At 41.7% G+C, this 21,162-nt stretch overlaps 2 protein-coding genes across 14 annotated transcripts in view; one reads left to right on the top strand and one right to left on the bottom strand.

Moving 5' to 3' along the window:
* The window catches only part of PEX5L (peroxisomal biogenesis factor 5 like), a 108,177-nt gene extending 101,361 nt beyond the window's left edge, over window positions 1–6,816 (top strand). For all 10 annotated transcript variants that reach the window (XM_039557307.1, XM_039557306.1, XM_039557312.1 and 7 more), the window contains one exon: window positions 408–6,816. In XM_039557307.1, coding sequence (XP_039413241.1) covers window positions 408–612 — 205 coding nt within the window. In that variant the 3' untranslated portion in view covers window positions 613–6,816. The remainder of the gene's footprint in view (window positions 1–407) is intronic.
* A 209-nt stretch (window positions 6,817–7,025) lies between these two features.
* The window catches only part of USP13 (ubiquitin specific peptidase 13), a 52,185-nt gene continuing 38,048 nt past the window's right edge, over window positions 7,026–21,162 (bottom strand). The window contains exons 13-22 of one of the 4 annotated variants that reach the window (XR_005602695.1): window positions 20,369–20,543; window positions 19,916–20,004; window positions 19,449–19,571; window positions 18,009–18,035; window positions 17,144–17,287; window positions 16,005–16,171; window positions 15,335–15,497; window positions 13,658–13,742; window positions 8,417–13,031; window positions 7,026–8,277 (exon numbers count right to left, since the gene is read on the bottom strand). Coding sequence is in view for 3 of the 4 variants with exons in the window: in XM_039557303.1 (XP_039413237.1) it covers window positions 12,938–13,031; window positions 13,658–13,742; window positions 15,335–15,497; window positions 16,005–16,171; window positions 17,144–17,287; window positions 18,009–18,035; window positions 19,449–19,571; window positions 19,916–20,004; window positions 20,369–20,543 (1,067 nt within the window). In the remaining variant the exon portion in view is untranslated. The other 3 variants (XM_039557303.1, XM_039557304.1, XM_039557305.1) reach the window with 3 other exon arrangements.

Raw genomic sequence — 21,162 nt, 5'->3', positions numbered from 1 at the left:
GTCCTGTGCTTCAGAGCTTTTGTAAAAGAAAATACAAGAGCCTGTCTTTAAAAGCAAAACTTCAGTTAAACTGCTTCAAGTAGTTCATGCCATTAAAAACGCTTGCAGTCCATCCTTCAGGAATGAAGGTGATATTCCAGGGTCCCAGCTGTCAGGTTAACACAGGGAAGATGAACGGGAGTGTTGCTGCAATGAGGACAGTACCCCCAAATGTTTGGTCAGCCTGAGTTTTGCGTTACCAAAAGCCATGCCCTCCTGCTTAATGAAAATCAAACAAGAACACACAAAGAGACTGATGAACTGCATTGTAAAATAATGTATTTGAGCCTGGCATGGAACTTTAGAAAGTTTGCCTGTAGTTGTTAAGCAAATTATATTGTTTGCTTCTTTCTTCTTCTTCCCTACAGAGAGGCTGTCAGCAATTTCCTCACTGCTCTCAGTTTGCAAAGAAAAAGCAGGAATCAACAGCAGGTTCCCCACCCTGCACTATCGGGCAATATTTGGGCAGCACTTCGGATTGCTCTGTCTATGATGGACCAGCCAGAACTATTTCAAGCTGCCAACGTGGGTGATCTAGACATTCTCTTAAGAGCTTTTAATCTAGAGCCGTAATAAAAAGGATACAAAAATTGATTAAATTGTATTAGAAAACAGAGAACTTTTTTATTACTCATCCCCAAATGACCACATTTTCCAAAAGATCATGACTGTAGATCAGTAGGGGAATTCTTTCAGACATTATTCATAAAGGAAAAGTTCAAAAGCACAAAAATAGTGTAAATAAATTCAAACTCAAAGGATTGAAATGAGCTGTGGCTAATCTGACAAAACCCTGAACTAGATGAAAGAGCAATTTCTGAAGAATTTTCATCCCATGCAAGCTATATCTCTCTATATACATACAGCTGTAAAAAGAAAAGTATCTTAAGAAGAAACCTAGATAATGGTTATTGCACATTAGAATGGCAAGCAGTGCATCCAAGGAACCTGCTTAGTAGCTCATTGCACTGTGCTGACACCACTTTGCCCCACAGTGGGGATTCCCTATCCTTTGGTTTCTTTGATGAAAAATCTTCTCAAGGTCCATTTTTAACACAGCTCTGAAAATAGATGCATGTAAAAAGAATGTGTTTGGTTTTGAATATATTCATTAGCCAGCAATCAATTTTTTTCTTCCAAAGGTACCTTGAGTAATTTGGGCCCAGTTCTGCAGGCTCATAAGCCATGTGCAATGTCAAGAGGAACATTGTCCATGGAGGGCTATGGGATGAGGCCAGGTACATTTGTGGAAGCCAAGTGTTGCCAGCAGAAGGGGCAATTTGCACTGGAATTGCAGCTGTTCAAACCAGCTGTCCTTGATCTCGGACAGTCTGAAGGAGCTCATGGCAGGGTCTGCACCTTTCTGTGTACTTATGCACTTTAATCTTTTTGTAAAATAGTGCTATGCTTCTATTTTAGTTACCAACCACGGAATGTACAGGATGGCCTTGTTGGCAGAGAGGACCAAATATCATTTCCTGAAATGTAACGAGAGGGTTTTCAATATTCTTATGTTTAAAAATGCAAATACTGTATAAACTGCATTAACAACTAGAAAGATTATTATATGCATCCATCAGGTAGAACACATATACATGCATGTGCATGCACATACATGTTGTATGCAAATGATGTCATTTCAGAACATAATAAGCTACAGGTCTTTATTGCAAATGAAGAAAAATCTTCACAGGAGTTACTGCCTGCAGACCATGCTTGAGGGAAAACCTTCCCTGAAGAAATTGGTCTATATAATGCTTGTAGGATTGAGACCAAGGCTTGATGGTTGTCTCCATGACCTCCATGATACCAGAGAAAATCCTTAGATAACACCAGTATGTGTAGCTACTTGCAGATGTGTGTATAAACACACCATCTTAATTTTCCCTGGTTGGATGAATGGGGAGCAGTGTTGGGGCAGTACCAATCCCTGATGAATGGATTGATTCAGCTACAATCAAACACATTTAGCTCAGGGTGAATGCATCAATCAAAGAGGGAAGAGAAATTTTTAGGAGGTGATTTTCAGTTGCTGGTATTTTAAATATTTTTCCTGAATAGTGAGAGATAAAAAGTGTAATGATATGTGTGGATCTGTGGTCAGGAATTCAATGTGCAGAGTAGCTACTGGAATGTGTTAAAGTGGGACAAGTAGCAGATTTCCTATAAACAACATTAAAAGAAAAATCCAGCTCAGAGGGATAAAAAAAGAAATCCAACTGCACAGATCACAGAGAAAGATGCTCTGTGGGAGTTGGACAGTTTCACCAGTACAAACCTAAAGTTTCTTGCAGCTGTCTGTTATTTTGAGACACCACTTAAAGGAAAATTCCATGTAAGGCAGCGTAATCACTGCATCTAATCTCCATCTATAGGTTGTTAAATTAAAATAATTGTCATCAGAAAAATAAAAGGCTTATCCCTCACTCTCTCCCACAGAATAGAGATGCTGAAACAGCTACAGAATTTTTTTAAGAGTGCTTTATTAATTCATTGTTTACACATGTATTCCTGTTTATCTATCAGGTGTTTCATAACTGATTCCTGCAGCTTTCTCTAAGGATGGGGCTGCCTGGGAATGTCACTTTAGCTAAGTGGGCTGCTGTATGCATATCTGCTGACAACAGTTTGCTCTTTTGCTTTGACAGCGATGTGTGATGACAGCTCTTTATTGATAAGGCAGAGCAGAAGGTGCAGTGCAATTGAATCTGGGAAGTGATAAGAGAGAAGGGAGGCAGCTTTGAGAAGAGGCTGTAAAGCAAAGGCATATGTGCTTAGATTTTGCTTGATGCCCTGCCATCACACAAGTTCTTCTAGAATATCCTTTGTGCTGTGGTGTAGGATAATCAGTGCTAACCCAGAGGAATTAGCTGTTCAGGGACATTATTTTCATAGCTTCCAAATTAAAAATTAAAAAAAATAAATAAAAAGTTATTGACTTCTCAGAGTCAGAATGACAAGGGTTAGTTGATTCTCATGGCAGTTCACTAAACATCTTTTCCAGCCTGTACATGAGTAACACAGAAATTGTTAGGAAGGCCTAATGCAAGTCCAAGCCTCTCCAAAAAGAACAGACTGAGTAGGTAGCTTTTGATTTATCCTGGGATACACTTCTCAAAACTACATTTATCTGCTGAGATATGTCCACACCCATGGGACTGGCACGAGTTGTGTGTACAACCTTGAGACAACTCACCAGGGCTGAACTCTGCCTTCCCAGGGGAGGCTCAGCCCCCGGCCCATCTCAGCTCTGCTGTACAGGACATGGGCTACAAAGCCTGTCCAAAGAGGTGCACAGCCTTGGAGATTATCCCAGCTGCTCTCTCCTGTTGTAGGTAGCCTATGGCCAGTCAACCACGTGGCACTGACCGAGGCACTGGGAAAGGCTAAAGCAGGGCAGGCTGATAGGGACAGTGACACATCTCACACACTCCTGGCCTGGTCAGTGTGGGAGAGTGGCTGGAGACTGAGGTCACCTCACCCTAACAGGTCAGGCCCAGCAACTCTTGGGACTTCTGGGAACTTGCTTAGGATCCTGGGCTTTATCATGCTCTGTTAGCCCCCTCCGTCGAGCACTGCCAGTGCAGCAGACGGGATTAGATACAGCTTTGAGCTGACCTCCTCTTGGCGTTCCTTAAATATTCAGGGCAAGTTTGTCTTCTTGCCTGGAACAGCAAGAGGAAACATGTGAGGAGGCTGCAGCATATTAACAACCTGAATAGAAAATTCATCTACTTCTGCTTCTAACCAAGCATGAGGTGGGATAAATAAGGCGGGTGCTGAACAGTAGCAGATTGAGCCTGAGAGTGAGAGACAGCAAATCTGGGTCCTGTTCTCAGCACTCCCTGGGAGCTCGACCCAGTCAAAGCCTCCTGCCATCCCTGACTTGCCCAGGTATGCAAGGAAGGAAGACGGGAAATAGCATTCCTTGCACTACCTGGGAGCAGGGCGGTGTCACTGTCTCACACTGCAGGGGCGAGGGCACCACTCGGCAGGGTAGGAAGGCAACACAAACACGAGGTGGCTCAGGTCTAGGGAAGCAGTTTCACATCCCGACTATCAGTTTCAGCAGAGGAGAGACTCAGACATTTCAGGGTGCTGTACAGCATCTATGAGGTGAGGCTAAATTAGAGTGCTGCAATGGTGTATCACCATGTCCCACCCCTGTTGTCCTTTCTTGTTACTCCTCTTTTTCCAGAGGTGATTTATCACTGCCAGGTAACTGATTCTAAGTTTTTGAATCTTTTTTTTTTTCTATTTTATATTTCATGCAATTAAAAAAATGTTTTCCTAACCCCAGCTTGGGACTGTCCTCGTCCTCTGCAAAGCTTTAGGAATACTTGTGACCTAGAAGCCTGATCTATCAAGCTGCTGAACACTGTAAGCCTGGGGTCTGCACAAGAGTGCTCAGCACTTTGCAGGATCAGCTCCCATGCAAGTATTCCCAGGAGAGGGCTGGCTCTGGTACCACTGCACAGGCTGAACAGGCAATCACAGGGATTGTTTTGGGAGTGAGGCTTTGCAATGAAGGCAAAAGGCTCATTTCTGGCTGACCTCTTTAAACTGAGGAGCCTCGTGGCCGCAGACTGGTTTATGTCAGCTTGAAGAACCGATTTGACTTTTAGGCAGACACATAAACATATCTGTATCTAGTGGTAATTTCTTATGATCTGATAAATCACTGCACTTGTAAAAACACCGAGGGGGAGGTTCAAATGACACAAAACCTCACACAACAATAATGCATGCAACTACATTAACCAGTAACCACTATGCAATATTAACCCCGAGCATGCAGCAATGCTACCTGAGCATGTGTTTACAGAATGCATGCAGAAGGCTCACACATAGGGTATTCTTAAACTGTTGATTCATATCATCTGTGGAATATTTTAAAAGTCCTTTGCATCTGCCAAACTCAAATCTGAGTTGTTCATATTATCTGGAACAGGCTAGACCAAATGCAGAGCCCTTTTAAAATCCCATCCTTAGAATTCACTTTGTGTTGTGGGTTTCACGTTTGCTTCAAGTGTTTAATTAATAACAGACATCTGTAGTAACAGCTTTTGCAGACATGTTTTAGTACCCTCTCCAGAATTAAAAAGCTAAATCTTCACAGCTTTCACAGTGAAGCTGGGTTGTTTGGATTTTCATATTTTCATCTCTAGTCTCAACCACAGAACAGCCAGGTATCCTAGGAATATCCACAGAGCACAGGCCTCCATGGCAGAAATAACAACTGCTGCCATGACTAGCAGAGCCAAAGCCTGAGGCCTAAATCAGTGTCTGTTGGAGCCAGTGAGAAATGGAGCAAAGCATAAATTGGTTGTAGATCTCTTTTGCCCAAACATGCATCTGCAAAATGAGACATATTAGTTATTTTCGCATGAATTACCTGCACAGTTGAAAAAATGTGATTTCTGGTCACCAGTGTTGTCAGCTTAGCAGTCTGTACAGTGAATTTATGTAATAAATGTTAATAATATACCAAGTATTCACAAAAATGGTAAGACAAAATGCACTGCACGTTGTGAAAAAAAAAATGGTGGATATGCAATACAGTATTATCTACTATTCAAACCTTACCTAGGCTAGAATCAGATTCCTTCATTATGGTTCTACTGGTTTTTGGACTGGTGAAATAAATCAGAGAACAGGAGTGCCATGCATGAAGACATCACTGACACTTTGAACAAACGCAGGCAAAACGAAAAACAGGCATGTCAGAGAATCCATGGGAAGTTTCAGAGCCTCAGCCCACAAAGTAACAAGTATTAGACAAGGGAAAGAGACAGAAGGAATCTAAATTTTCCTAAAATATGCTGTAACTTTACAAATGCTTGCAATATGTGACAGCCCATTGAGCAAGCTTGCATGGTCAAGACTTGATGTGCTTTGATCTCTTTTCCCCTTCTACATTTACAGAATGCCATCAACATTGGCTAAACCTTTAATTTAAATAGCCTTTTTAATATCAGTAAGCTATTGTAAATTCAGAAAAATTTAAAAAATTTATAAATATATTTTATATATCAGAGTATAACATATCTAGAGTAAAATAAAACTATATAGTTTTGAGAGGCATTCTGTGTGGCTTCTTCTATATGCTGTAAACTGTTTGAAAACCTTTGCAATCTTGCATCAGTTCTTTTGGCTTTATTTTTAAGCCAACATAGAGGAAAGAAGTGATTATAGGGTTGGCAGATACTTTCACCTGGGCCATCTGAAGAGCCCTGCTGCTGCACACACTTCCAGTGCTCCCTGAACTCCTGGTGTCCGTGGGGAAGTGCAGGGGCAGGGCTTGGCAGCGCTGCCGAGGTGGGAGCTCAGCCCGACACCTGAATGTTTACATTCCCTTCCAAAGGCTCATATTGACCCAGATTAAGAATCTGAATGTAAGAACATACGGGGTAAAAGATCCGTTTCTTACTACAGGTAACTCTGCTTCTGTATGCTTAGTGCATTATCAGCTGTGTATAATATCAAACACAGACCTATAGTTTACTGATGCTTTAATTTGGTGTTTCCCTGCACTGCTGTTTAAAATAATCTATTTCCTCAAAAAAGAATGATGTGCATACTGGATGTGTTAAATTTATTAAGGTCATAGATGACTATTTGCAGAGCACCACACTTAATGTAGTATTTTTGTACTGTAATGGAAGCATGCCTTCCTTGGGTTCTTTTCCACATATTAAATTGTATTTATTTACCTGTATTTATAACTGTGCAATTTTTAAATATGTTTTAAAAATAAACTTTGTCTGTGGCTTCAAATATTTCAAAATCTCTTTTCAACTTGAAAATGGTCTTGACTTCAATTATGTGAACTGAAAGAAGGGATCTAAGTCTCCAACTGAAAGGATTTTTTCAATGTCTTCTATCCTATTGTTTACAAAGTGAACATACTTCTCTGCTAAAAAGCTAAGTCCAAAAGATGCTTTTGTTCTCATTTTTCCTAAATTCATTGTTACTCTGAGGCAGAGTTATTTTTAGAATTGATTTTTATTTTGGCATGTTGATCAATTATACTTACAACTGGAATTTATACCAGCTGAGGCCTGGCCCAAAGGGTTCTGTACATACAGCCCATATGAGGAAAAATAGGAAAAAAGTAGATAGGCATTTTTTCTGAAGACCATGCAATAATTAAAACAGAAGCAGTAATACCACAAAACAGCTTTTATGAAAACCAAAGCCAAGATGCAGTGACTGAAATCACTACTCAAGCAATTTCCCAAATACCACCGTAGGAGTTGGCTCTCAGCGCTTTTCAGTTCTGTCTTTCATGGGATGAGGTGAAAGTGCTGACAAGGATGATGTCATTCCTACTCTGTGTTTTTGCTGTGAGACACCAACATAAGCACAGACATGAGGGACAAAAATTTCTGTGTGCTGCTGTGGACAGAAAAGCTGACAGCCAGTGAGGGGCTGTGACAGTGACAGCACAGGGCTACAGAAAAAGCAGGACTCTCTCCATGGACATGTGGGCTGCTCCAGAAAAACAAACAGAAGCCACAGCTTGCCTGCAGAAGGAAAGCTCTGTCAGAAAAACCAACTGTCTGCCCATGGCTTTATCCAGAACCTTCCACCAGGGAACAAAAGGGAACAGACACTGAAACCCTTAGGTTAGGATGAAATTAATTGTGGGCTCTTGACACTGGTGTGTTTTGCTGGCAGATGTTAAGGTTAGGTTAGTCCTTTTTGCTCAAACACACTGATAAAGCAGCAGCAGGAAAATCCTTTAGCTGTGTGCTCCATAGGGAACCCAGACCAGGAACATAGCACTGCTATCCTAAAGCCAAAGACAGTGGGAGAAAAGCATCAGTACCAAATCAACATAAAAAACTGCTCAAAATCACTGGTAAAGACATCTGAAAACATAATCGCCCCCTCCAAACAGCTGTCAGTCATGCAGTAACTGTATGCAATAATTTTATGGCATTTGTCTTCCACCATGGCTGTCAGTGCTTCTCTTTTTCAGGTTAAGCTTGTAGGACACCTGAGGGACACAAAGGTGCTACTTCCCACTTCAGTGAGGGGGAGCAGAGGGTGGTAACTTGTCAGTTATCCAATACTGCCTCCCACAAACAGTCTGCAAAAGCTAGCAGGCACAGGAAATTCCTGGAAATTCTGAACAGAGCCCATTAGCTTGTACAGGGAGCCACTCTCCCACCTCTTCCAGTTGCCACAAGTGGTGTGAACAGTGTGTCGAGTTGCCATGGTCACAAAGGATATCTGTGATAGGAGAGAAATCAAAACAGATCATTAAGTTTAGACCTCAGAAGCCGAACCATCTCTACATTTCTTATCATTCAACACATCACATGTCCTCTACTTCTATGCCAAGAAGTGTCACTGAGCCCAGCAGCTTTACCTCTTACGTCTCCTCCAGCTGCTGGTCCTGTAATCCTGTGATAAAAAGTTGTCATCCCTCAGTCTTCTTTTTCAGCCTACTCTTGCATCTACCAGAGTCCCAATAGTCACATTTCTATGTGAAGTCCTTACACATGAGGAAAACAGACTTCTCCTTTACTGAGCAGCAGAAGAAATTTCTAAGTGAGTATGAGGAATTACAGACTGTGATAAAGCAGAAATTTGGGGTGAAATGACAGCACTATTCCACACAAACATTGCCAACTCTTGTGATCAAAGAACATCAACAGGTCTAAAAGTTAAAAACAAACAAACCAATCTAACTTAAGACCTGTTTTCTATTTTTTGCCATGTTGTATAACCACTCAGGGCTCGGGGATTTTATTTTTTTAAATCCACAGACATGCCAGGAGTCACAAGAAATCGAGACTCTCACAAACCTCTCTGTTCCCTATGCAGGGTTTTTTCAAGTAAAACACCAAATGTTACCACAAAGAGTGAGAGGCAGCATCAAAACACATTCTGTCTATTCCTCTTCAGTTCAGACAGGAATAAAGAAGCAAGAATCCACACAGTCACCAGATGTGAGAATATTTCTTTTTAATTTAAAACAGTTGCAACAATGTCATTCACAGCCTTTCTCATCTCAGACGAATACTCTCCAGAAAGTTAACAGTGCTTCAAGCAAACAACTCTGAATGGTGCAAAGTAAACCAGGACAGACATTTCCAGGATACAACAGTAAAACCACTGAAGAGTGAGTAGAAATCAGACACCAATCTCAGCCATTAAGGTAGGAAGGGTGACAGGGAAAACAATAAAATGTCCAGTTACATATTTTGCATAGACTTCCAATGCATGAAAACAGCAAAGAGGATAAAAATGGCTGCTGCCAGGATGGAGAACAACAGGAATCAATTGGAGAGGTTTCTAAAGAAATCTAATGAGTTCTGGATGCATCCACTCTCTGAATGTGTGTTGTGACCTGGTGGAGGCTGCCTGAGTCAAAGAACTGGGCTGATGTTGGTTTCACTTACACCAAAGTCAGTCAGAGTTAACGGCACTGAACCCAGTAGAGTTACAAGTGATTGGAGTTCAGGAACATCTACATTTGTTTTAAAACCACAGCTCTGAATAAATTATTTTTTATCCTAATTATACTTTAGCTAGGAAGATTAAATAGGAGTTTGTGTCTACATGTGTTTTGGAGACTGGAGATTGTGTCTCAGAATGAGGAGTCTACTGGATCCAGCATGCTGCCAGGAATGAGAGCAGAAGAGGAAATCAAGGAAAAGTTGATTCGTTTTTCTTCCTTCCTATCTCCTAACCTAAATGTATTATACAAAAAAGTAAAAATAAGTCTGAGAAATAAGAGCATTATTTACTGCCAGCTCCTGGCTTGCCATAATTCTCAGGTAAGATTGTCTCAAATAGCTCACAGTGATTCTTTTTCCTCCATTCCTTTTTGTCAAGAAGCTCCCAGCTCACCAAGCCCCCAGCAGCTCCTCCAGCACCCAGACACAGGGAGTGTGCCCAGGCTGTGCCCTCAGACCTGGCCTGGCACGATTCAGCACATTCAGATTGTAGCAGGCACAGCCTGGAAGATCAATCTTCTGTTCAGTACAGTCTGTTTGAGTGGGCTTCTGCAATGCTGAAGTTTAAAAAAAACCAAAACCCACCAAAACTCCTCTCCCCCACATTAGGCTGAGGAGTCAGGAGTTAACATCCTGCTTCTCCAGGTTCATGATGCTCTTCACATAAAACCCATCACAAAAGGGAGACGACTTAACCAGTCACTTGAAAAAAGGAGGGAGGTCACTGTTTTGGGAGAGAATAAAGTAGTTCCTCAAGCACCTGACTGAAGAACTTCTAACATATTTTTAACTGCTAAATTTTAGAAAACCTGTAATCCTTTCCCTAAACTGCTCCCTGCACTCCTGACTAACTTTGGTTTGGGCAGGCAAAACACAGAAGGGATGAACAGAAAAGAACTCCAGGATCTGAGCTGCTCCAATTCACTCACCACAGCCAGCCAAGGGCCCTCCCCTTTCAACCACCACTTCCAGTTTATCACCTTCCAAGTGTGCCTCCCGAGACCAGGCAGCCCCACCACTGGGATGCACCAATTAGTTTGTGAGATTCCAGCTCCATCCTTGATCCTAGGAGACCAGCCATGCTTCCAGCTGGATAATGAACATGGCAGTTACTCTGTTGGCCTTTATTTACCCAACATTTCTAAATAAAAAGGCGGCAGCCACCAGATCTTGGTAGTTTATAGATAGCCCTTAAAGTTCACGAGGCAAGGGGGAAGCTGTTGCGTTGAATTTCCTTGGAATATACTTGGGAATTTAAAAAAAAATTTAAAAACTAAAGGAAGGGGATAAAAAAAGGCCTTTTCTCCTTTTTCTACTGCCAGAATTTAAAAAACCACAGATACACAGAAGTTTTGCTCTTTCACTTTAAATAGAAGATGTATCACTGCATAATTCGCTGATCCCATTTTCAAACCTGCCACTTTCTGGTGAAGTCCTCAAATATTCAAATTCTGGAAGAAGGAAAGAAATTACTGGCAGCTTTTATTTCATCCAGAACTAGTGGCTCAATAATTACAAGGCAGCTGAATCTCACAGGGGCCACTTATTAATGTTCTAGGACACTGCACTAATGTGTCAATAAGAGCACTAAGTGCAGGGAGCTTTCCCAGCAAGTACACACCTTTACACTCTACAGAATTATTGCACTGGAATTTCTCTCACAGTATTTTAAGATCAAAACCTGATTAAAATATCAACAGTGTTTTTTGGCTCTGTGTGAGGCTTTATGACCAGAGGGAGGATTATTTTTCCCCAGACACTGCGAAAAACTAAAATGCCCTTCTCGTAACCAGGTGTTTGATTTGGGCTCTCTTCTGTAGTGTGGAGCTGCCTGAATTTTGCTATTAAACTTGCAAGCACTAACTGCATAGAAAATGTAATGACACCACTCTGGCTCTTCCGCACTCTGCAAAAAGGGATTTTTTTTTTTTTTTTTTTTTTTTTGACTGCTGCAATTTATTTTGAAGGCTTGGTAACATTGTACAAGGCAACTCCAGCAACAGCTCCTAAGCAGTGTCCAACACTCTGAACCTTTGGGTTTGCTCTTTTTTCAGAATCATGAAAGGTTTTGCACTCACCATTGTAATTTTTCTACAATGAGTGTTTTCAAATATAATTTTAAAATCCACATATGTATTCTCACCTGTGGAAAACACTTAAATAACACCAAAAAAAAAAAAAAAAAAGACAGGAAAGGCCAGCCCCTGCCTACCCACCCCATCATCCCTGCCAGAGATATCAAACACCTTTTAGAAGGTGTCTCTTGAAGAGATCAGATTATTGGTGCATTTGCAAGTTTAAAGAAACTGGAAATACCAGTTCAAGGGGTTTTTTTGTTGTTTGTTTTTTGTTCTTGTTGGTTGTTGGTGTTTTGGTTTGGTTTTTTAAGGGAGGGAGAGAGGGGTAAATCAATAAATCAGCAAATTTACTAAGCAATTTCCTCCATTCAGATATGAAAGTCAGTATTTAAGCAATCTTAGCAGAAAGCAGGATTGCACCGCGAGTACTTTGTCAGGAAGTTGATTTCAGATGGCATATGAGTGGTCTAGATACAAATTTCCCTGACATAAATATAATGGGACATTAAATCCTTCTTCACCACCCCCATAAGAAAACAAAATTTAAATAATACCCTTGCCTTTCCTGAGGGTGTGCATTTAATTTCATAGTCAGAAATTCTGCTGCTTTTAGCCATCTGTAATCCTGAATCTGTTGGAAGAACTTGCAAAATAAACATTCAAGTAAAGATGAAGAGACCTATGTCTGCAAAAATAAAATTTCTCTTTGGCAAAAAATGTACAGGGCACTGACAGGAGATTGCTCCTGTCTCCATTAGTCTCTTAGGCTTATGCATGGAAAAGTGAAATCAAGACACTGTACCACTGAATTCCAACAGATACAACTTCAGCTGCCTTTTCTCACTGCACTGAAAATAATCTCTGAAACAAGACATTCTGCTTTGAAGAACAGCCACAAACCCCCTCCTTTCAAATGATTTCTCTGAGTGGTCTGGACTCTGGATGGAAACACTGGCTCCCAAAGACACAAAGATTTGTTTGTGGTCTTCAAAGGATGCACGGACAGAACAGGCAGGAGCTGGGCTGAACTGGGCTATTTTTGCTCAACACTGAAGCTTCCATATTCTCCACACACTAGCTGCAAACTCCACCAGAAATCCATGTGGCCTGTAAGGTGTATAAATTTAAAACAATGTCCTATAGAGCACCTAATAGAAATCTTCCGTCTAACACTTAAGGCGGCATCAAATGATTGTTTTTAAATACACTATAAACATCCCATGTTTTCCTTTGCTTTTTGGCAGTCCAAGGGTTAGGGGTCTTTTTTTGGGTTTAGATTTTTATTGTACGCTTTTTTGGGCAGGTTAAAAAGGCTTATGGCTTCTTAAGGCCAGGTGATAGATTTGAGGCCTAACTTGGTATCCTGTGGTAAAAGTAAATGTAGCCCAGGTCTTTGGGAGGTCGTTCTGAGGCACAGACTCTAAGGTCGTTGTAGATCACCCATCTGAAAGGAAAACAGGATTGATTACATTCCATGTGTATAAAAATCATCACAGGTTCTCAGACCCAAACTTCAAAGAGCTTAAAATCTAAAATTAGGCACTGCAACAAGAACAAAGGATCAGAGAAACAGCCGAACCAGGTTTACTGGCAGAGTCAGGAATTGAAAAGGAGGAGGGATGTGCAGAGGCATGTGTAGTTACAGCCCAAATGAAGGAAAATCAGGGATTCCCAATGTCAAATAATGTGAGCATATAAAACATCACAGCCAAGATCAGCACCACAGTACCAGCAACACCAGTATCAGCCCATAGTCCCACAGGTTTCTATTGATGGGCAACAAAGGGAAGTTGGGGAGAGCTCAGACAAACTACAGCAGATACAGAACCAATGCCCCAAACTGAGCAGAGATTTGGAATGGCAAGCACAGGAGAGCCAGTGGTACATTTCACCACAGACTTCAGTGGGATCAGAACTGACTCATCATATCTGTGACAATTTTCATTTTTTTGGTGGGAAACCTACAGATGGCAACAGCCTGTGTTGTCTGCCATGAGCATGCCCTGCTCTGTACAGATGCTTCAAATCAAACATTTGCTCATGCCATGTGTCTCTCTCAGCTGCACTCACCTTCCTTCCTTTCTGAGATGACAAACGTAGTGGCCACTCATTGTGGATGTTCCCATGTGGCTGATGAACCCAAACAGCTCATATCCTGTTTTAAGAAACATAAATGGCACCCTGAGTCCTTTACTGCTAACACTGCAGTATATGACTCCAGGGGAAATGTTCTTTCTAATACTGGAGAAGCAGCTAAGCACTCCTAGCTCAGACTCTGCATCCCCAAACTCAGTTTCTGTTAACACTGCAGCATGTTCCAAATTTAACTAGTGGTCAGATTCACTGTCAAACATCAAATCAATCCAAATCAAACTCACACAGACCTGTGCACATACAGCAGGGCTGTGATCACAGCCCCTACTAGGAAAAAAACTACCAGATTCATTCCCAATTCACAGAGAGCACCACAGAAAGTGCCAAACAGGGAGTTCATTCTGCACACAAATTAGCTATGCCTATACGTGTGATCACAGACCCCCTATAAATCAAGACAACCCAGAAGTTTGTATTTCAGCAGCCCATAAAAGAGAGGACAGGAAAGAAAGCTCTTCCTTTAACACAAGGACAATTTTTGTGCTTAAAGTCTCTGGAGAACTCAGCACTGGTTCTTGATCCCCACCCATTCATGCCATTCACCCAAATTAGCACTAAAAGGAAAAGGGTACCTTCTTTCACGATATTGCATAAGGACGTGGGCCTGGATTTTGGTGGAGAGGGCTTTCTGGAGCTATTTTACAGAATCATGTTGATTATCAGGATTTCAGGCTCTCAGTAAAGGGTCTCAGTCTATAAAGGCTAAGTACCACAAAAAATAATTATTCCAAGTTTGGGGCTTTTGTTAACCTAACGATAATCAATGTTTCCCATGTCTCCAAAAGACTTAAGGTTGGTATTTTTAATGTAACAGTAGCAACCACAGACAGAGAAATCAAATTGTCTGTTAATTTTTTTCCTAAGACCTTTACATTCAAGATCAGAGGTATAAGTTTAGAACATACTACAGTCATTAGAACTGGGCACCAAAGACCCTTCAAAAAGCTTTCTGATATCCTTAGCACCGCCACCGAGCTTTGTACTCCAGTGCTGTGACACCCCCAGGAGGTTCTTTGCCTACTTCTCAACTTTGCCTGCTGTACATTAGCCCCATCTTGTGGTTTATTTAGCAGCAGTATGACAGAGAATCTCAACCAAAAAAAACAAAACACGCAGGCAGTGACTATACCTGTCGTATTGTGAATAAGGAACTTGGTTAAAGGGATTATCAAACTGCCGAGCAGACCACAGGAGGACAGAAACTCAGGTGGTCTGTAACAGCAGTGATGTCTGTAGGATGCTCAGCCTCTGAAAATTTAAACATTCTAGCTTTTCTTTGTCTTTTTATCTTATAGCAACAGAACAAAAAGTAAACCTAGGCCAGGAGAGGCTTATATGCTCTAGTAGCAAGGAACTTTGGACTTGGGTTATTCAGTGAGTCCAAGGAAAGAGTTTCCTGAGCAAATATGGCCCACAGAACTCAGCAGCCCACAGAGCTGGATTCAGCCCCAGAAAGAAGACTGGAAGTAAATTGTCTGGATCATATCCAAGAAACCCCACAATAACTACTTTCTAAACAGGAAGGAGCTCTATGAATGTGGTGGGTGTGACGCAACAAAATGACAACCAGGTCTAAGCTGAAGCAGAACTTACTTCCAGGCCCATCTTTGATCCTGGGTCCCTCTGACCCTGTCTCTGCAAGGATATTGGCATTAGCATTGTTCTCCATATCCATCGTGTCCAAAGCAGGGTCGCTCTCTTCCTCAGGGTCAGGGTGGCTGAAGATCCACTCCAGTGCACGCTCCAAGTTATTGTTCTGCCAGTCAAACAATCAAAAGGGCAGCCTTTAATATACTCTCTATCATCATGTTGCCACTCATCAGCCTTTGAACAGTGTAAGGATCGTGTTAACAGCACTTAAAACTTGTAAGATACCTCTGTCTCCCTGGAAAATAGTATTCAGCAAACAGACTGCAAAAGCTTGACAGATGGAAAAGAAATAATCCCACAGCTAAGGCCCACTGCCTCATGTTCTCATCTTGCAGACACACAGTATCTAAGCATCCAGGTTATTTTTCAACAGGTAGTAAAAGCAGGCAAGTTTTCTTCACTGTCTTCCACACTTCAACATTCCAGTGAAACACACAAACCACCTTCCCCAACCCAGAGAAGTCAGGCATCCCACACTTTGCCAGGATAGTTCCAGGCCCATCATCCACTAACTGGATTTTTAGACACATTTCCAAGGCATCTGAGCACATGCATGCACAAAGCACAGAACATGAAACAAAACCCCAGTGCTACCAATAACCCACAAACTCACTGTTGCCTTCAGTGCCTGAATTGCTAGATTCCTTTGGAATCCCATGGAAATGATAATTGCAACCATCTCTTCAGGAGGCTGGTTATCTAGCCCTACAGCTCCTAAAGCAGCTGCCCCACTGGAAGCAACTTCTCCAAATGCAGGTATGACCAATGGCTCAGCAAAGTCTGGAACAAACAAACATTCATCAGTTCCTTCTTTTGCCTCACTGAACTGGAAAGTCAAAAACAAACACAAACAAACAACACACACACCTGAAAAGCAGTCCTGAAATCAACGTAAGTTCATTTCACTGGCATCTAAATTCAGACTTAGATGTGTGAAAAGCCTTAAAAACAACAAAATGAATGGGCACTCTACAAAATATACAGGTCCACATGCTCATACTGAGCAGACTGGAATAACTTGGCATGTTGCAGAAGTGAAACTGCAGGAAAGCAGCAAAGATTGGTATGGAAGCAATGACAGAACCAGGATAATAGACAACCCAGTGCATGGACGTAAAATGAACTGACTCCATATCTGAAAATGTCAGCTAAGTCCAAGGGAAACTCATTCCCCATTTACACAAGCAACACAAAAGCCCATGGTGAAGCATGAATTCAACCAAATCTGGAGTTTTCTGGCAAGGGAGTACTCAGGTGCACTCAGTGCTGAATCATGAGTCCAAACTTCGCATGGATGAAAACACAGGAAGTGGAGAACATCTAGCAGCCCTGTCCATCACTAGACAGCCCAAGTATGGCATGAATGCTCCAGCCTGAGCTAGAGAAGGCTGATATGGAAGAAAAGCATCCAGACCACAGGATTCTTTGTACTTACACTTGGTCCCAAGTCAGCTTCCCCCTTAGCAGCACGGACCTAGCCAAAGGGTGGAAACAGAGCTGGCCCACACCAGTGGTGAGGACAGGACTTCTGGTGTAGCTTAGTTTGTTGTCTTCTTCTAGGCAGAGGATACCACATAATGGTCAAGATCTGCACATCCCAGGAGCAGCTTAGGAAAATTCACTCACACCTCCAGGTTTCCCAGGTGGGGAAGGGGGGGCCGTTGTTTCTCTGTCACACATTATAAAATTTCTACTGACTGCCAAAATCCACAACCACGAGCTGAGTTTAACTTACACCTTCCAGTCACTGACCTGGTTCTTCCATGTGTGCAATGATCCAGTTGAAAGCAACTTCAGCACCCAGGTTGCCCGTGTAGTACACAGCCTTCCGACATGCTTCCAAAGGAAAGCCCATCTCTGCCAGCTGCATAACTGAGGACTCATCAATATCTAGGGCTACAAGAAAGGACCTTCTAAAATATGAAAGTCGAATTTCATCCATTGTATAATATTTTTTATTGTTACTCATGGTGCCATGTATTACAGTACATATTGCTTGGATTTGGTTTAGTACTTCAATAAACCCACAGTCATCAGAAAACAGCCTTGTACAAACCATTACAGTAGTTGTTCTGGACTTACTGATAATCTTTTGTCTTAGTAGAGACATAGATGCCCACATATGTCATTAAGTCTTGATGAATTCCTATGGGACTTTATTTATTTTAAAAAACCTCAGCAGTAGATTTCAAGGGGTAAGGAAGTCAGGTGCTGAGCTCAGCTAGAGATGGCAGCCAAAACCAAGCATCTCTCAGAGGCAGGATCTTGCAGGTTTGAGAAACAACAGGTGCCAGATCTGGCAGCCTCTGAATGACAGTGTCTGACAGCTTTACATGAGGTCAGAGTCCAGAGGGAGCCAGGATCAAGTGGTTGTGACCCCCAGAACTGCAAGAACCTCCTGAGGAGCAGCAGGTAGAGGAGCAGCTCATATTCTGGCTACACTGACTCCTTAAGAGAGTCCTGCACACATGGAAGTAAACATTGAACAAGCACTGAAATCAGCTTTTGCTTGTGAGCATGCAGGGCAAGGCTTCCTGCATCTCTGTGAGGACAGAGAAGCCATTAGCTAAGCAAAAGCATAACAATATTTTAAGCAGTAGAAAAATGAGATACGTACACTCCACGAAATGGTTCGTCATGCGATCTGAAAATTAACAATGGAAAAAAAACAGGACTTCTATGAAGGTTAAGTAGATCCATATGGGTAAAACAATTCCATATTTTTAAACTCACAGAAATATTTGACCTCATGGAGACAGGGCAGTTTCATCCTTACTTCCCTGATGTTTTTGCCATGAATTAGAGCAGGGATGTTTCTGCTCAGTAGTTTTTTTCCATAACTCAGCTCAGAGCAAAGTGTCACTGGTACTATAAACCAGTAGGAAATAAAGCTGATGGCTGACCTAAGCAAGAATCTGTTAAAAATAAAGTACCATCACCCATGAATTTACACTAAAACTAGGTCAGTCCATTCAGCAAGACAGTAAGAAGGAACAGGCCTTTGTGAGGAACTTATATAGATAAGGGATGAAATTAAAACCTTTAGAGAATTGAATTCTGTCATGTCCTTGCTCTGCACACAATTTCAGGTAGTAGCTGTCTTTCACATGCATACAGCATGGTATTATGCCACCACTATCATAAATATCCAAGCAAATGGGGCAATCATGTCATGAGAGCAGTTGCATTACTGGCTTCATATTAAATGCTGAGGCAGTCAAACTTCAGTCATCTGGAGGAAAGTGTAACCACCTGGGTCTAAGGTCACGCCATAAAAACATGATTTTACTTGCTACAAACCATTTTATTCTCCAGGGAAACCCAGGGAATAAAGAAGGAGGATATTTAATATTCTTTTTTCTGAACTTTAGCATAAAAAAACCAGTACTTAAGGAAAAGAAAACGCAGCATAGCATGTTAATCACTCCTCTTTCTTTCTGCTCTACAAATACTATAGTAAGCTGTTTGCCATCATCTCCTTGAGACAGAGCTTTTTTCAATGGGCTGTGCAGCCCATGTACATGCAAAGAGGACTGTGCATGCAGGCACAGCTGCTAGGGCCTAACAATTCTTGTATTTTAAAAATGAATAAAATTTAGAGTCTTACTCAATGCCTGGAAAGCTGTTATCTTAAACTGTAGTCTTTTGTGTCTTAAGTATTGTTGTACAGGGCTGGACCTGGGAAGTGCACAGTGACTTTACTGCAAGGGAGTCATGGGCACGCACTGAAGGTTCAAGGAGAGAGTCAAGGACAACAACATCAACTATCAAACCTCTTAGGGAAAGGTGTCCCTACCCATGGCAAGGGGGTTGGAACTAGATGATCTTTAAGATCCCTTCCAACCCAAAACAGTCTGTGATTCTACAATAAATCCCGAAAACAGAAAAGCTGGAAGAACTAGGGTTGTCCAGTAGGGAGAAAAAAAGGCTGTGGGGTGTTGTAGAATCTTCAATTACAGAAATACAGAGCTGTTTTTTTGTTCATAGCTCCAAATGGTGAAGATTAAAGATGATCCCTGTGTACTAAGAGGAAAGGGGAGAACAAGTCAGTAAATACCTTTTGGGTCATCAGGAATGACAATGGGAGGAGCAATGTCTGGGAGTTCCTCTTCTCCTGGCTGGAGCCCCCTGGCCCGAAGGTGGCTGATATCCAGGAAATCTGGCATGTCTATAGAAACATCTACAAAAGCAGAGAAATGAGCTAAGCTTCTGCAGCCAGCAAAACAACCTTATGGTGCAACCTACCCCTTCAGAGAGGGAACTCTGGTACTCAAGGTACAAGAACAGCAAAAGAGTTCTTGGTGAAATTTGGAACGCTAAAGCACAATTTAACTAGCTCAGATGACATGAAACTGTGTTTTTGCTGCACAGACCTGATGGATTGGTTTACTTTGTTGCAAAAGGAAAGAAGATTCAATTAGGATCTTCACAGTACAACCTTAAAGACTTGAGTCAGGTCCTCATTATAGTGTGCACATCTTATTGATTATCTTGGCTAGAAAAGTAAATAAAACAAGTACATACCAAGCTTTTTGGGTATCCAGTCAAGGCCAAAAGTGAATTTCTTTATCTGCACCACTAAGTACTCAGGAAATGAAGCAAAACGGGAAGTCCTGGGACGAACAAGAAACACAACTCATTGAAATCAGGCAACACAATCCCCAGCAGCACCAATCTCAGTACCTCATGCACACTGAGTGAGATATTGACACACAGGACCCAACCCTACAAGCATTTAAAGTTCAAGCTCTCAACTACCAGACTGCATCAACTCTTGGAGTCTGACCACTGAGAACAACTTATTTCCTGCTCAACTCATCATTACAACTCTTGCAAGGCATGATCTGCACATCACATTGATGAACCCCATCACTAATGTGATGCCAGAGCTCTGTGGCATTTGTGTGTTTCTCTCTGCACCATGTCCAGGAAACAAGATAAGCAAAGTTTCTAATGGGCAGCCAGACACACACTTACTTAACTCCTGCAGATTTTGCTTGAAGGGCACTGCTCCAAAAATCCTCTACATTGCTTGGTTCAGAAAAGGCCTGCAGACATGCACTAAATGGGATCTTGGCACGGACCAGCTCTGGCAGAGGTCTCCTTGCAGCTTCTGCTTCTCGCCTCTTCAATTCATAGGCAATTAATTCATCTGAGAAATACACACAACACTAGCTAATGAACATTGTCATGGTTATATGTTCCTCAGCAGGCCTATTTTTGCAAGTTTTAGAAATGCAAAAATCTACTTAGCAATGAAAGGTTTACATGCTTTTAACTAGACATCAAATCTTTTTGTCTGCACTGGGGTCAGGAGCTACACTTAGAACATCTCTGTTTGAAGGTTTTTGTTCATGGTGAAAAGGCAGAACTAGAAATACCAGGCAACAGGCAATGAAAACTTTGCCATGACAGCCAAAATTCTGTGTGAACAGTAACACCACCTACCCACTTTATCAGAGCTTAATATGAGTTGGAAAGTTATTGCTGTCTATCTGTGTCATCTGACTTTTTAGACAGGCCAAGATTATGTATGATCTTGTCTTGACACTGGCAAGCTGAGCAGTGCCATATGGTAAATTCACAAACTAATCTGTCTCCTGAGTCATTACCTGGAAATAACATGTTCTTTTATAAGCAACAGAGTCATCACTGAAACTGGTGAACAAAGAATGCAAAGTTCTCCTAAACTTCTTGTCCAATGTAAGGAGTTGTGGGCTAGGTAAAAACTAGGTAGAAATTCTCTGCCTTGTGGGATTTCATCTTGTGGG

This window comes from Corvus cornix, chromosome 9 (genome assembly GCF_000738735.6).
Source record: "Corvus cornix cornix isolate S_Up_H32 chromosome 9, ASM73873v5, whole genome shotgun sequence".
NCBI classification, from domain to species: domain Eukaryota; kingdom Metazoa; phylum Chordata; class Aves; order Passeriformes; family Corvidae; genus Corvus; species Corvus cornix.
This window is presented reverse-complemented; position numbering and strand designations above follow the sequence as displayed.